General features: G+C 30.0%; 3 protein-coding genes across 3 annotated transcripts; all 3 read left to right on the forward strand.

Moving 5' to 3' along the window:
• Positions 1-27: 27 nt before the first annotated feature.
• Positions 28-947, forward strand: LOC111027499. Its single transcript, XM_022305890.1, has 3 exons — positions 28-271; positions 350-699; positions 772-947. The coding sequence occupies exons 1-3, from the start codon at positions 133-135 to the stop codon at positions 931-933; spliced, it is 651 nt and encodes a 216-aa protein (XP_022161582.1). The 5' UTR covers positions 28-132; the 3' UTR covers positions 934-947.
• A 5,072-nt stretch (positions 948-6,019) lies between these two features.
• LOC111027498 (death-associated inhibitor of apoptosis 1-like) lies at positions 6,020-6,826 on the forward strand. The gene has a single exon (XM_022305888.1). The coding sequence runs from the start codon at positions 6,067-6,069 to the stop codon at positions 6,466-6,468; it is 402 nt and encodes a 133-aa protein (XP_022161580.1). The 5' UTR covers positions 6,020-6,066; the 3' UTR covers positions 6,469-6,826.
• An 8,945-nt stretch (positions 6,827-15,771) lies between these two features.
• Positions 15,772-17,617, forward strand: LOC111027500 (zinc finger MYM-type protein 1-like; the record flags this gene model as incomplete). The annotated part of the gene is made up of 1 exon (XM_022305891.1): positions 15,772-17,617. A coding segment is annotated over exon 1 (1,846 nt), but the record flags the coding sequence as incomplete, so codon positions are not given.
• Positions 17,618-17,732: the final 115 nt, after the last annotated feature.

The following is a 17,732-nucleotide window of genomic DNA, read 5'->3' on the forward strand; positions in this document are numbered from 1 at the left end:
AAATAATTTTAATTGTTATTTCTCATAATAATATATATTTAATATATTTTAATACCTAGGTTTAACAAAAACGATATTGAGTTTTTGGGAAATTATGAAAAAGTATTACAACCAATTTCCATAAGTCTGGACATGCTTCAAGGAGACAAACATATGAACTTTGGATTTTTACTGCCAACAATTGAAGAACTCTCTTCAAAATTTACACTTATGTCTCGAGATGATACCATTTCTAAAAGTATACAACCTCTTGTGTCTGCTTTGCTTACTGGTATGTTTAATTTTAACAGTAAAGTTAGTTTAAGTTAGTTTCTATACTAAGTTAATACCAAAATAATTTATCTTTCAGGCATTAATAAAAGATTTGGGGATTTATTACAAAATAAGTTTTTAATTATTGCATCAGTGAGTAATCCTTATTTTAAAGTGGCATGGATTAAAAATGATGTAAGAAAGCAAATGGCTATGGATGCATTTAGAAATGCTTGTTTACAAATATATGAAAAAGAGTGTGTTTCCAATACTCAAGAACCTAATATTGTAGAAAGTTATGATGAACCATCATTGGACTTTTTTACGTGGTCTTCTTCAAACAATATGAATGGTATAGATTCGGTAGATATTGAAATTAATCATTATTTTAGGACTTCGCCAACAAAAAACTTGGATTGTTTGCAATCACTTCCTATACTTAAAAAAGTACATATACATTTTTTTTGGTTCTTATGATAAATATGATAAATTTAATTAATTTTTTATTTCTGTTGACAGGTATTTATTAAATACAATACACCTCTCCCCAGCAGTGCTTCGGTTGAAAGGGTATTTAGTGTAGGAGGAGCTACGTTAACAAAAAAGAGAACATCCATTAGTGACAAGCATTTTGAACAAATAATGTTTTTAAAATGTAATAATCAATGCAATAATAAATAATAATAAAATGATGAATAAATTGTACATATTTTTTTTTTTTATAAGTATTTGAAAAGTATTTCAAATACATTTTTAAAGTATTTGAGTAATACTCAAATACGTTGGATAAATAAGTATTTGAATATTACTTTAAATATTTTTTTCAACAATATATTTTTTACTTACTCAAATACTTTTTAAAAGTATTCTTTACAGCTCTGGAATTCAAAATTATTTTAATTGAATGTATTAGTTTTTTAGTAGCGTATGTACGTAATTATTCTACATATTATCAATATTTTTGCAGCCTAAGAAAGGAAGAAAGGCATTAGTTTCATCTGAAGAAATTTTTTGTGTTCTTGACCAGTATAAATCAGAATTATTCGATAATGGTGTGCTGAGAGGATTGACTCATAAAATATGGGATACCCTGTCAAAGGAGCTAAAGAATAAAGTTCCCAAAAAAAACTTATATATTTATGTTTATCAGAATCGATACAACTTTCAAACTGATCTTAAAAAATTATTGAAATTGAATAATAACGCTGAAGTGGATGAATATGAATCTAATTCAGTTGAAAGTAATGATGGCAGTGAAAAAAATATAATAAGTGATGGTGAAAAAATGTTTGTTCTTGAAATACCATACGAAAAATATATTGAAATGGAACCAAAAATTGTGCAATATAAAAAAAATTCTACCACCAGATCCTACAATGTTATGAAAAAAAACACATGGAGTGATGTTGTAAATGATGCTTTTTTACTTGAGTACAAATTGCCTTGCAATTTTGTGTACAAAAGATGTAAAGTGAGAATAAATTCGGCAAATAGTCAATACTTTATTCACTTCGAAGCAAAATGCAAAGATTGCAACAACAATTTACACGGTTGGAGCCACGATGAACCAATAAAAGGCCACCCACTTAAACTAGAAATTAGAACTTCTGATACCCGTGGACATGATTTAGAGCATAATAGCAAAAGACAACTAAAAGGAGAAAAAAGGAAATTAATAGGTAGTCAGCTAACAACAGAATTAGCAAGTAATTGGAGACGCAGTCAAGCATCAAATATGGAGTTTGGTTCCATATCTCCTCCTAATTTATATCATTCTAGTGTTCTAAGAAAAGCTAAACAAGAGTATAAGGACTATACATTGGGTATATATTTAAAGTGTCCAATTTTATCATTAGTTGAGCTGAAACATACACAGTTTGCTGGGTCAATTCGCTCCATTGGCATCGACCCATTTCTTGTACATTATTGGAGCAATCATCAAGTAGTAATTTATAAAGATTTAACCAAAGAGTACTGCAGTATTTCAGTTGATGCTACTGGTAGTCTTATAAAAAAAATCAAACGTACATCATTGAACTTATTATCAGCACATATATTTTTATATGAAGCAGTTGTTCACACGTCTTATGGCCAAATTCCTATAACCCAAATGCTTTCCGAAAAACAGGACACTCAAACTATTCAAAATTGGCTTACACAATGGTTACTATGTGGTATAAAAGTACCTAATGAGGTTGTTTGCGATTTTTCAACTGCTCTTATAGGAGCTTTGACAAGAGCATTTAATAACAGCAGCATGCGAGATTACACTGAGAGATGTTTTGATATTTTAGTTGGAAAAAACGAAATATTACCACAATGCTATATAAGAATTGACGTAGCGCATATGATAAAACTATTTTGTCGAATTCCATACTTTAAGGGCATTCAAAATAAAAAACTAAAAACGTTTTATGTTAGCTGCTTACGATTAATTTTAACTTCGTCGACACTAAATGAATTTAGCGAAATATTAACTGCCTTGTTAATTGTTGCAAAATCTGAAACAGATGGCTGGGTTAAAGATAACATCGACACTCCAGCAGAATCTAGTAGACTCTTGTTGCTTGAAAAAATAAAAAATAAAATAGTAGAAGATTATGCAGATAATGTTGATACGGATGATGATAACTTAAATGAAAATGATGATCAAGAAGTTACTGAAGAAACAAACAATGCAATTGATGAATATTTAAGAGAAATCGAGATGGATGCTGATAGAAAATCAAAAGTACAAGGCAATCGTATTTCGGCTTTTTTTTTACCAGGATTGCCATCTGTTATATTACGTCTGTCTAGATATTTTCCACTTTGGAGTGGAGTAATGGTCAGTAAATTCAATTCACCAAATTTTATTGCAACTTCCGCGCCGGTTGAAAGTGACTTTGCTGAATTAAAAAAGAGAATCTTGAAGTTCGATTTACAGCCAATGACTGCTGACCGATTTGTTGCGAAGCACTTGAATGCTTTAGAAGGGAGCAGCAAGTAATTTAGAAGCAGTCAGTTAAGAAACCTATACAAGACTACGCAATGTCAAGATTTGAATTCAAAGAAAATATCGAAAATAAAAGAAAATATTTCTTCTGAATCTTCAGATGAACTCAGTAACAAAAATGAAAAAACCAAATCATCAAAATCAAGAGACGGGTCAATGTATTGTAACGAGGAGAAAAAACAAGACCCGATTACAGATGAATATAACTCAAATGAAGAAAATAACACAAACAAAAGTTTTTTACAAACTAGTTCTTGTGATGAAGCAGACAATTGGTACAAAGGAAAAAAACTAAACGAATATATTGTAGATCACAATTCAACTGTAGATGAATATTATAGTGATGAATCTTCGGTTTCTTCCAATTCACTAAAAGCGACTGAAAATTGGCGTGGGAAGGGTAATTCAGAAGATCCTAAACTACCGAAATCTAAAGATCGAATTATCAAAAAAAGATTTCAAAAGTACATGGATCCAAATCCAGATATTGAAAGGTTTTTAAATAAGAAAAGTACTCGATCAAATTTGAACTCTTTATTGATAAATGGAAATATTGGAACACCATTGCGCATGGCAAAAAACAAATATCTAGTTCTCAATACATGTCCAATGGATGCAGTCGTTGCCATAATAGCTATGGCATACATAGATTTTCAGTCGTATAGACACTTTATAGATTCCAGCGAAAACCATATGCTTAATTTCTGTAAAAAATTAGCCTTATATGGTTCAACAACAAATACCTATAAAGAACGGTTAATTATTCTGAAAAACATTTTCGATGAGTCAAAGAGCATTTCGAATTTAAAAATAATAGACGCACGTTGTAATGTATCATTTATTGTTACTAAGCTGCTAAAAGACGTTCCATCTACGATTGAAAATATTAAATGTTCAGATAACAACTGTATAAATAAACACAAACAAATTACCAACATGACAATTATTCTTCGCTATACTAACAATGGTTTCAAAGATCTACAAGAAGCTCTAAATAATTACATTTCATTACAAACATATGATTGTGGACATTGTGGTGGATCAATTTCATCTACTAAAATACTAATGGACCACATTTTCATCGAAACAGATATGTATCAGGAAGAGAGTATGTTTTATCTTTCAGAGTTTCCATCGGAGATAAAGATTAATGATGTCAAGTGAGTATACATAATATTATGTATAACAGTATTAGTTAGTTAACCAAAAACGTGTAACACACACCACTAATAAAAAATAAATCATGTTTTTTTTATATAGCTTCACATTTTTTGGATTGGTAGCGTATCATTCAGATCACTATGTTTCACACATCAAAAGATCAACCAACGTATGGGAAACACATAATGATTTGCAAAAAAAAATCAAAAGATTTCACTCAGACACTATGCTAGTAAGACCCCATCTAGTTGTATACATAAAAAATTAATTTTTAAGATTTTTATAAAAAAATTGAGGATTTAATATTTTACACTTACCTACAGTTCTAATATTTTATTTTATTTTGTTTTGTTTTTAATTTCTTTACAAAAAAAATATTAAAGATTTATTATTTTACACTTAAAGTAAGTTATAATACTTTATTTTATTTTTTATTTTATTTTACATTTCATTCATGTAATTGTTTTTAAATAAAACCATACACAGCAATATGACTTAAAGTAGATAACAAATATAAGTAGTCAAAATATTATTTTAGTTCCATATTATATTTTATTAAGATTACAAATAATAGTTAGTAACAATTTTGAAAAGTTACCTGCTAAATATATTATTATGTCCTAAAATTTATATCGTAAACAAATTGAAATAAATTCAATTGGAGACACTATGTAAGTATCCAATTCTGGTTTTTCCTTTGAGGAAAATACTTTTGTGAGGTAAATAAAAAGTATTGTGAGTCAGTTGCACATGATAAACCATAATAATTAAAGGTACTTACACATAATTTTCTTTTTGTGACGAACTTTGGAATTTTTATAGGTAACTACTATGAAATTCCTTTTTAAGGAATTATAGTTTATCCATAATAGCAAATTAAAAATATTTATATTTATATATTCGTTGCGTATCAAATATTCTAGGTTAACATTTTCATCAAACATCTTCATAAACGTATGTTTGAAGTCAAATATAATTGGAATATTGTCAAAACGGTACCTATGTATCAAAAATTGTAAGTTCATAAAATATTAACCCCCGAAATGAAAATTGAGTTTTCTTGCGGAAACTGTTTGGTTACAAATTGTTTGATGTCGGTTACAATTAGTTACTAAAAGGTTACTAGATTTTGGGATAGGTCCGGATTCGATAGGACAAAGTGGGGGGGCTGCGTGAAGTTAGCCCCCCCAAATGAAAATTGAGTTTTCTCGGAAACTGTTTGGTTACAAATTGTTTGATGTCGGTTACAATTAGTTACTAAAAGGTTACTAAATTTTGGGATAGGTCCGGATTCGATAGGAAAATGTCGGGGGGGCTACGTGAAGTTAGCCCCCCCAAATGGAAATTGAGTTTTCTCCGAAACTATTTGGTTACAAATTGTTCGATGTCGGTTACAATTAGTTACTAAAAGGTTACTGAATATTGAAATTGGTCTGATGTCGATTGGACATAGTGGGGGGGCCAACTTCACAGACGTTGTTTAACCAGTTACATTATTAATTGCCAGACATGATGTTAAATAATACATAATTAATTTAAAATATTTAGTTAGTTTTTAATGAACCGTTGATCAATCAAGTTGTGTTTTATTTTTTATTTTTCAGACAAATTATCTTATTGATTTTTACGATTAAATATTTTCAGTTTTATCAAAAACCATGAATTTACAGAAATTTTCAATCGATTTTCCATCTTTAGTTTATTTGGTGCGAAATAATTCATATCCAGTCTATTCAGATTCTACAACATTTTTATCGAGATTAAAATCATATAATTCTTTTCCATCCACTTCGTGTCAAAATAAATATACATTATCTGAATCTGGTTTCAGATATACAGGAGTAGGAGATATAGTTGAATGTTTTTTCTGTGGACTTGTTTTACAAAAATGGACAAATGATGACATACCGTGGGTTGAACATGCAAAATGGAATCCTAAATGTATATTTGTTTTACTATGTAAGGGAAATGAATTTATAGAAAATGTAAAAAACGAATATGTAAAAGCAGGTCATGTTTGCGATTGTAATGAGTCTAAATCATATGACACCACTTGTTAGTTTACTTACATTAATTATATTTAAAAATTTTGTGCACGCATTACGAAATAAATATTGAATTTATAGACTTAAATGTGTTTGTATTTGATTTTATACCCTGTGAACTTGTTGTCTAGTGAAATAACGCGTCATGTTTTAATTGAATATTCTGGGTTTAAAATGTAATTTACAGGTTCAACGGATCAGGTAAGTATATTAACCCCCTCTCTACACGTTATTTGATTTGATTTCAAGTTCACATTAGTTTTTTATACTAATTTTAATATAATCAGATTAATATATAACAGAACTTGAGCAAGTTATAACCTCAGTTTTCCAATATGTGTTGTAACGATCATATAAACGTTAATGACATCCGTGATTCATGTTTTGTTAAGTTGTTATATTTATTCAGGGCCGTACTCAGCTTTGGCGAGCCCCGGACAAACTAAACCTTCAGGGCCCCCTATTTTTATAAAGGGGTTTTCCTAGTTTTCATAGGAAAAATTTGTCTAATTATCTATAAAACTAATAATTAAATTGTTTTGACATCAAATATTATTGCAACTATGCTATTTTTAAATATTTTATTTTTATCTAAAATAATATTGAAACTTTTTCAAAGAAAATTTAAATACTCAAATACATGAATGATAATAATATACAAAACGACATAATAATATATATAACCATAACTTATATTTATTTAAATGAATATTGAAAGATATAGGTATTATTAGTGTTATCTTAGATTACAAATAATTCTTATATAGTTAAAACCTTAAATTTAAAATTTTCCTATGGTTTTTTTTCTTGCCTTTCTTACTGCGAAGTCATCAATTGCCTCATCCATGTCAATCGTCTTTGCAAGTTGAGCCTCCACTGCTAAAACACCTAAGCTTGAGAGTCTCTGTTGTGTCATTGTTGATCGTAGTACATTCTTCACTCTCTTCAATGTCGAGAAAGATCGTTCCGCACTCGCAACAGTTGCGGGAATCGTCAAAAAGATTCGTAATGCAATACATAAATTAGGGAACATGTTTGCAAGATTAGTTTTGTGCAAATGATTCAGCAGTTCTAAGGGGTTTAGTTGTTTATGTCCAAAGTTAGTAGCATAAACTATTTTAAGACTTTGTAGCTCATCTACTAAATCTTCTTGTAAATCATCATTATACTTCAAAACCAGATTTCTAGATTTTAATTTTATTTCACTTTCTGTCATATCTTTAAACTCCCAAAGAACTGAGAAAATATCAATAAGTGTTTTCAATGATTCAAATCGTTTGTTTATATCTGCAATTACTTCATCCAAAATGACATAAAATACATTTCTTTTGAAAAGCAACTGTGGATCAATTGTTTCCGATGTGTATTCTTCTATGCCTTCCTCATCGACCATTCTCTTTCGTTTTTTCACCCTCTTTGATTGATCAATTAATTTGTCTGACCAACCAATGTTTTCAGCAACGATTGTAGTTTCACTCCAGATTTTTTCACAGCTTTCATTCCTTATACTTTGAAGTTCATTCACTAGATTCTGTAAGTTTTTACTGACTATGTCAATAGTTTCTCCGCGTGCTTGAATTACTCTGTTCACGAGATCAATTGTTTTCAGGATTTTAAACCAAATGGACGCCAAAATCAAACAGTCAAAAGATTGTAAATATGTTTTAAGTCCTTTCACATCCCTTCGACATTCCGCTGATAAGTCGTCGAAGAAGGCCACGCAACACTTCTTGTTCATGTTTGATAGTTTTGGCCATGAGGTCACTTAAAGATTTTTCTTTTTGGTGCTTAAGTTGTTCTGTTTTCCAATGGAAATAACACGACTTGTGAGATTCACTTTTCTCGTGTTCAGGAATTCTTGCATGAAGTTTCCTCCAATTACCTGTTGCAGACCAACCCTCTTCCGAAGCCAGAATTGAAAGCTTAGTCATATGTGGGCTGAATATTTTACATGGCAAACAGAACAAAGCCGCTCTTTCCTTACTCCAAACTAACCAGTCTCTATCTACACATTCTCCATTTGCTAGTTTTTTCTTAAAAATGGTGGTTGGCATTGAAAATCCTTGGGAGTCCTCAGGAAAAGTAGCAGGTAGTTTTTCATGTGATTTTTTAATGTCTATATCAATATTAAAGTTGATTGATCCAATGTCAAAATATCTATTCGTATTAGACGACATCACCAAAATATTTTTATTTTCAACAGATAAAGGTGACAGTTCCAACTGTCTAGATTCAGCAGTCTCCAATTTAGACGATGACGTTATGTTCGTTTGTGTAGGTAAGGACATAGGCAAGGTTACTGCTGTTTCATTAACTGAGAAAGAAAGTGATTGAAGGGTTGAGTCGGGACATTTGGGACAAGCAGTTGTAGAAGTAGAAGGTTGACATTCAGTAATCCCTAATAAAATATTAATGAAATCAAAATATGTAGGTACAAATTATTTAAAAAAAAATAAGGGTGTAGCCCATAAGCGCAAAAAATGACCCAAACGCAACCCAAAAGCGCAAAAATAAATAACCCATAACTCATAAGCGCCAAAAAAAATTACCTTTTTAATAATCCATAAGCGTTTTAATACCATTTAAACGCTCATTTTTTAATATTCAGTACTCACTTTCAATCATAGTTTCACAAGAAGGTTGATTTACTGTCGAACTATTTCTATAATTTGCAGATTGAATGTATTTATTTAGAGACGTTTGTCCTTTGGATGCTTCTATCTCCCGAATTTCTTTTTCTTTTCTTTTTTGAAACCCCGATTTATGTTTATAAGCACTCATATCGACATATCGTCACTTTTAAAATTCAACGGTCGGATATAAACATAAGTCGATTAAGTCGCCACAAACTCTGTCATATGACTGAATTTGATATGACAATGACAATGAAAATAAGAAATAAACTGATAACCAAGCGTGCTTATATCATAAAATTATTACATAATGTGAAATACCCAGAAAAATACAGTGTATTTTCTTGTCGACAACCTACTAAAAATCAAGCCAAATTGTTTTCGTGAATTTCGGCCGATAAATTATATTTATAGAAGAATACCCGTGACCGTCATGACGCCGCGCCGCGCGCCGATAAGATAAAGAATATAAGTATTTTGGTCGCTATTAATACTAGTATTATGCTATTACACAATATTAATATATTATGATTAAATGTTCAATAAAATGGCAGTGCCCATTGATCGTTACTTAAGCTTTAGCTGGGGCCCGTTAAAATTTAAAATTTTTATAGACCCGGGCCGGTCATGATTTAAATTTTTTTTTTATGGACCCGGGCCCCTCAAAAATATGTTTAGGTTCGGGCCCCGGACAAATGACCCGAGAAAACCGGTCTGACTCCGGCCCTGTATTTATTTATATACGTTTTAAGAAATACTCAGCAGAAATCGTCTATATCAAAAAGAACACGTCGCAATAGGTACAATATGATTCCAGTTGTTGTTTCAAAGTCAGTATTCGATATCCAGGGACGGTGCTAGGGTAGGGCAAGTGGGACATTTGTCCAGGGCCTCGCGCTTTTAAGAATATTATCAAGGCCTCGCGTTTGTCCCCAATAAAGACACTCATAAGTAAATTGGTAATACAAAATACGTGAATTAAGAATATCAAATCAATAAATCATATTATCTATTGGTATTAAAATTAAATATTTACATATTATTACGTGTGACGTGTTTTTGCAGTGAAAACCATTTTATTTAGGCAGTGCATTATACACGTACGTCACACCAGCCCCCCCATATTCAAAATAATGAAATTTTATTATTCTAACCTTTAGTATGATATTTGTACGAATTTGTAAGCAGTAGTACATAATTTGTACGACCAAAGGGGCTCAGATATATCAAAAATCTTTCGGGGGGCTGGCGTGACGTCACGCCAGCCCCCCGAAAGATTTTTGATATATCTGAGCCCCTTTGGTCGTACAAATTATGTACTACTGCTTACAAATTCGTACAAATATCATACTAAAGGATAGAATAATAAAATTTCATTATTTTGAATATGGGGGGGCTGGTGTGACGTACGTGTATAATGCACTGCCTAAATAAAATGGTTTTCACTGCAAAAACACGTCACACGTAATAATATGTAAATATTTAATTTTAATACCAATAGATAATATGATTTATTGATTTGATATTCTTAATTCACGTATTTTGTATTACCAATTTACTTATGAGTGTCTTTATTGGGGACAAACGCGAGGCCTNTGTACGCGCGATATTAACATTTGTACGCCTTTTGTTTCGGGCGGAAATCGAAAAACCATTATTTTAAATATAAATAGGTAGTATAGTATTAAATAATTATTTAAAAAACATATATATTTTATATTTATAAATGGTTTATTTAGGTAGATTACCCTGGCACCTCTATGTTTGAATTTTGAATTTTTTTTTTATTTAACATTAACTGTACTATAATTTGTACTGCTTAGTACAACCATTTTCAGAATTTGTACCTTAAAATTTCCCTGAGAAATATATTCAAAAAAACATATATATTTTACATTTATAAATGGTTTGTTTTTATTGGAAATATTGAGAAATAGAAAATAACTTCTTATAAAAAGTCAGTATTTCACCAATAATACGTTCCGGTTAATGAATTGTTGGTAAAAATTATTATTAAGTTGGTGATTAATGCATTCTAATTTCTAATGCATAGGTAAGTACAATCACAGGATCACAGCTCTAAAATTGAAATTATTTGAACATATTTCGTGCATTTTTGTGGCATTTGTATTTTTAGCTGTATATGTATTTGAGCATAGGTTAGTAGATTATAAATCGTCTAGGATTCCAGATAACGTTTTTGTGTCTACTACTCATATTTGCAGACTTTAAGTTGTGGTTAATACTTAATTGTGTAACTACAACATAAACAATAAAAATACAAATTGTTTATTTTAATTTCATAAGTATTTATATTATAGCTGCCATCTGATATTTGTTGTCGTGAAACTTAGGTGCCAGTTAGACACTGAAAATAGGTGGTAGAGACTGAAGACAAAATTAAGTATACAATTTAAAAGTCACTCATGTTATGATGGTAGGTTAAAAAACGACGATTTGAGTAGGTGATAAGGATTTGTGATAAGACTTGGCACCTGGTGGTGTCGAAGGCGGTAATGTTTGAAATTCGAGTTTGAGTGTCTAGAAATCTCACATTGTCTCATGAAAATTGGCAATTGAATAATAAGGTCCAACGTCGTATGCCCGGTGCTTTTTTGTATGTATATAATTGTAAATCCAAAATCCACGTTTAAGAGCAAGTCGGTCACATTAAATGAAAATCGATAGACCTTCAAGTTAAACATCTAGGTAGGCAATCCACCTGCAGTTATAAACACACTGTACAGTGTGAGTAGACTGTGATAAATGTCATAAATGCATTGCCTGTGCTTATCTATATTATAATTAAAGAACTTTCATTTCATTCCAACGCATTTCATAATTTATTTACAGTTTATAAATATGTACACTTGTTACCCTCAACTCAAATGACCTGTGAAAGGGTATTTTCTAAACTAAAACTTGTAAAGTCTAAAATCAGATCAACAATAAGTCAACAACATTTATCACCCTTAATGCTTATGGCGATTGAAAAAGATATAAAAATTCAGAAAACGCAAATTATTGATACTATAGTTAAAATTAAAATCATCTAAAATGTTACACGAATTACTTATTTAGTATTACTTGTTTTAAAAATAATGTTGTGTCAACTTTTGTTCATTGTTTGTATTCTGTTTCTGTATTATATTTTGGGTGATATCTTTTTCATAATTTGTACTATATTATTTGTTTGGTAACTTATTAAAAAATTTCATGTGTCATTAACTATATATTTACTATATTATATAATGCATACAGTATACGTATACAGTACTGTTCTGTATTAAATATACTTAATGAATTAATAAATAGACTAAAGGTTGTTAAAGATTGCTATAAAATAAATTTGAATCATAGTAAAAAAATCTTTTTATTGAATACAATTTTTTAAATTAATTATAAATAAAAAAATATTTCAAATTGTATATACTAAATATTCACATGGTATGACTATTGAATTTTTTACTGGTTTTGTTTTTTTTTTTATATCATCAAACAGCTCCCAGTTGTTAGGTCCTCGTTTTCCATAAGCATAATAATGCCCTACAGAGTTTCTTAACCTACTTAACCCTTGTCGATAACAAAATACACCTCTCTGTTCAAATGTTATTTCATTAATAATGAGTACAGGTGGAATATCTGATAACTTTATTTTAGGATGAGATGCTGCTTCGGTGCTATGCTGACTGCTGTTTATTTCATCCTCCTCTAAAATAAAAGAGATTTTACTTATATAAATAAATGTTTAATGTAAATAAAAAACCATATTTTAAGCAATAAGATAAATATAAAATTAATACCCATCCAATTGAGGAGCTCAATAAATACATGCATTCGTATAGTAGTTGTCACTGTTTTGTCACCAGTGCAAGGTGTACTTTTTTTTTCTGTATGACCACATATTGAAGTATAAGTTTTCATTCTATCATCTATATCCTGTTGTAGGCAACTTATGTCTCCATTTGTAATTCGAATATTTATATATGGTACAGCTATAGGGGTTAATGTGGTTTTTTTACATATATGATTTGTACACTTTATAACGTCCAAAGCCGATGGAAGATCAGTCAATAAATTTTTAATTACATGTCCTATCGTGGTATCACAAACTGCCAAAAAGGTCTCGTATTCTAAAAATTCCATTGCTGGTTGAAGTTCATTTATCTGAAATCAATATAAAAATATTACAGACTATATAAAACATACTACACAAATTTCATACAAAATTATAATATCTATGATGCAATCATTTTTTTTTATAATAGTGAACATTTCAATAATATTCATGTTAATTATACAACGATATAAAAATGAGATATTATACAAAGTGTAACAGGAAGACTTAACAAAAAAAAATAATAAATAAATAAAATAAATGATGCTTCTTAAAAGTATGACCAAAATTGTGAAAATTATATAGTTATTAAATAGGAAATATATGATATATATAAAGAAATATAGATAAATTAAAGTTTTTACTTTTTACCATCATAATTGTTTTTTATGATCGGATTTACAAATTAGCTATTTTGATTTAAAAAAAGAGTTTAAATCAAATTTTTATTTTTTATTTTCAGTGCCTATTAAAATTATTTTTAAATAGGTATTGATTAGAAGATAAATTAATTTATCTATCAGGTCTTCCTGTTACACCTTGCATGCCTAAGTCAATCAATTTAAGAAAAAAAAATTTAAAAATGTTAAAGTATGTATTTAAATATAATCACCATTATAGTTGCTCTATCCGAATAAGTTGATGATGTAATTCCTTGTTTTACAATTTTTGATATAAATGAATAATATTTATTGTTTTCCAAAAAATTATTTACTTTTTCACTATATTTCACACTGTCACAATAAGCAACCATAATAATAGAGGTAACCGTATCAAAGGCACAAGTGTTGCTCATAATCACTTTGCCAATGGTCTGCACAACACAACTTTTTAGTTCCTCTGCTCGAGATCCATTTTTTAATAGTGGTAATGACGTTATTTTTTTTGAGTTGTTTATATCTAAATGCCTTAAATGAGGATTAGGAACAAGGTATGATTTTGTAGACCTTTGTTTTTTTGATTTACGGTTCCAACTTTCTACTGCTATGTCTTCTTCATTTCTTCTTTGAATACTATTAGCGTTATTTATTTGTGGTTCGAAGTTGTCGCTTGTACTTAGATCATTATTATGTTCTATAATTTGGGTTTCATTTCCAGCTTGATCAGTGTTATTATTTACATGCAATTGAAGGTTGTCTGATAGTGCATTTTGATTTGAAGATCTTAATAGAGATGTACCACGCAGTGAAATTATATGTCTCTCTAAAAAAGTCTCAATATTAGTAGGAAGTGAAATATCTCTAAATGTACATGTTTTGAGTTTTTTGAAGCTGGATTCTACAACTGCAGAACTCGTAGTTTCATCACCATATCCAAAAATAGGCACCATTAATCCAGACCATAAAGGTAGAAGTTTTAAACATTTAATTATATGTGGAATCAAAGTTGGCACGTACATTGCATTAATTCCTGACCCTTCTCTTAACAATAACTTACTTCTTTCTGAAATTTCTTCTGCCCAGGATTTGAATGGATTGTTATAGTTATCAAGACCTTCATATTGTCGTTCATATTCCTCCTCTAATAAAGTTCGTGCTTCATCTTCGTTGTCTGCTATAAGTAAAATTTCGTTAAATTCTTCTTCAAAATTAATAAATCCTGATGATGTAGCTTCTATCAGTCTTTTTTTATGGCGCTCACAAGGAGTTTCACTGCCCATCTCAGTATCATTTCCATCTGTTTCACTATTTAGAACAACAAACGTTGACAATACAAAAGAATAAATTTCTTCGACAGATTGACTTTTCACTAATAATCCAAATAACCTAAGAATTATTTCTTTGACTCGTCTAGATATTGTTTTAAGAGGTGGCCATCTGCTTATCATTTTTATAAAATGAGCAACATCTGTTCTGACAAAACACTGGGGGAGCCAATGAGAGTCTGAATCTAACTGATTTAATGTCAAATCAGCGCATATATTGAGGTACTCTTGAAGAGAGGAATATTGCGTGAAGCATTGTACTATAGCAGATATGAGGGCTAATGACTGATCACACACCGTCTCTTTTGGAGGTGGAACATCACAACTGCATTAAATTATATTAAATTAATTATGATACGTTAATTTTTATTAATTCATTAGGTAAGTTATTTAGTAACTAAAAAGGACAAAGTTCTATTTTGTTTCTTTCTATGGCCTAAAATTATTATTTAAAAAAAAATATTATTAGTTATTGTAGCAGACAACTCAAAGATAATTAATAGATAAATAATATGTGCCTAAGTCTTGTGTCTAATATGTATCAGTACTAAAATTATATTCATTACATCTTTCAAACTACTTAAAGACTCATTATTAGTGGAAAGTTAGAAAATAAAATTAAGCTACCAATTAAATTAAATACATTTTTACCAGGTATTATGCCATGTAGGTGTAGGTACCTAATAAATAATATTATACCTGATTTCATGAGGCGTACTGCTTCAAATTCTCTATATGTTTCACTAGATTTTCCATCATTTACAATAGCCGATACCACAATTGCCAATGACTGGAGACACTTATCTGAAAAACTTAAAACCCATGAAAGATCCATTTCACATTATAAGTCCGTGGAAGCCTGGATGGAACTGAATAAAAGAATATCCAAAGAAAAAACAATTAACCAACTAGAAGTAACTGTAATGGAAAGAGAAAAAATTCATTGGAAAAATGTATTGAACCGAATCTTATCAATCATTCACTATTTAGCCATACATAATGATTCCTTTAGAGGTACAACAGATGTTTTATACGCCAAAGGGAACGGGCAATTTCTTGGTATCATTGAAATGCTGGCAAAATTTGATCCGATAATGGAGGAACATTTAAGACGGATAAAAGACGAAGAAACTCGTGTACATTATTTAAGCCATGATATACAAGACGAACTAATTCAAATTATGGCGAGTGAAATAAGACGAAAAATAATAAGTTTGATAAAGGTTGCAAAGTATTTCACTGTCGTAATGGATTGTACACCAGATATTGGACATCAAGAGCAACTTTCGATTCTCACACGCATAGTAAACATGGGAGAAAGCAATGAATCTGATCCAACTATACAAGAATATTTTCTTGACTTCGTAAACGTTAATTCTACTACTGGATTAAATTTATCTGGAATTCTAATTAAACAATTAGAATTATATAATATAAATATTGGAGACTGTAGAGGTCAAGCATATGACAACGGGTCAAATATGGTTGGAAAATACCAAGGAGTGCAGGCACGTATTTCAAATATAAATCCCAGAGCCTTTTTTACACCTTGTGAGGCTCACAGTTTAAATTTAGTTCTTTGCGATGCGGCACAAAATTCTCCAAGAGCAATTTCATTTTTTGGTACAGTACGTCGTGTTTACACCTTATTTTCGGCGTCAACAAATCGTTGGAGTATAATTCAAAAACACTGCAAGTTATTTACTGTTAAACAATGGTCTGATACAAGATGGGAAAGTCGACTGAACAGCGTGAAAGCATTACGATTACAATTCCCGCGTATAATAGAAGCTTTAGAAGAAGTATATGAAACGGCAAATGATTTAATGGCTAAAAGTGAAGCTAATTCATTATTAAACGAAATAAGCAGTTATGAATTTATTCTTAGTCTTGTTATTTGGTATGATATTTTAGAAAAGGTGAATATTGTAAGTAAGAGTCTTCAGTCCCAGAATATGGAAATCAGTATTTCTACAAAAATGGTATACGGTCTTTTAGAACATTTGAAACAATATAGAATAACAGGATTTGATTCTGCAAAGAATATAGCAAATAAACTAGCTTCAGAAATAGATATTCCAGTTATTTTTAAGTGTTGTCGTATAAGAAAGAAAAAAAAGATGTTCAGTTATGAACATAACGATGAACCAATTTTAAATGAGGAAGATCGTTTTCGTATTGATTATTTTCTAGTTGTTATTAATCAAGCAATAGAATCTATAAATAGACGTTTTGACCAGTTAGAATCGTATTCGAATAACTTTGGATTTTTATATCAAATAGGCAAAGTAAAAACTATGGAAGAGGATGAGCTACGAAAATATTGTAAAGATTTACACTTAGTATTATCCGATGGTGATCAGAATGATTTGGAAGGACTTGACTTATGTTCAGAACTACTTATTTTTCGTATGATGATTGATGACAATACAACTCCACTTAAAGCTCTTAGTATTTTAAAAAAGACGAATGGTTCATTTCCTAACAAATCTATTGCTTTAAGAATCATGTTAACGATACCAGTTACATCAGCTTGTGCCGAAAGAAGTTTTTCGAAGCTTAAATTAATCAAAACATACCTGCGAAATAAATTAAGTCAAGATAAACTTTCAGACCTTGCCCTTATATCTATCGAACAAGAAATCTCTAACAACATTGACTACCAAAATCTTTTGGAAACTTTCGCTTCAAAAAAATCAAGAAAAAAATGTTTTTAGTAATATAAAATACCAATGTCAAGTATTAAGTATACTGGAATACAATTTAAAAGTATAATATTCAAATGTTTCTATTATTATTTTTATTATTACTATTAAACCAATAA

This window comes from Myzus persicae, unplaced genomic scaffold (assembly GCF_001856785.1).
Source record: "Myzus persicae strain clone G006 unplaced genomic scaffold, MPER_G0061.0, whole genome shotgun sequence".
In the NCBI taxonomy this organism is placed as follows: Eukaryota; Metazoa; Arthropoda; class Insecta; order Hemiptera; family Aphididae; genus Myzus; species Myzus persicae.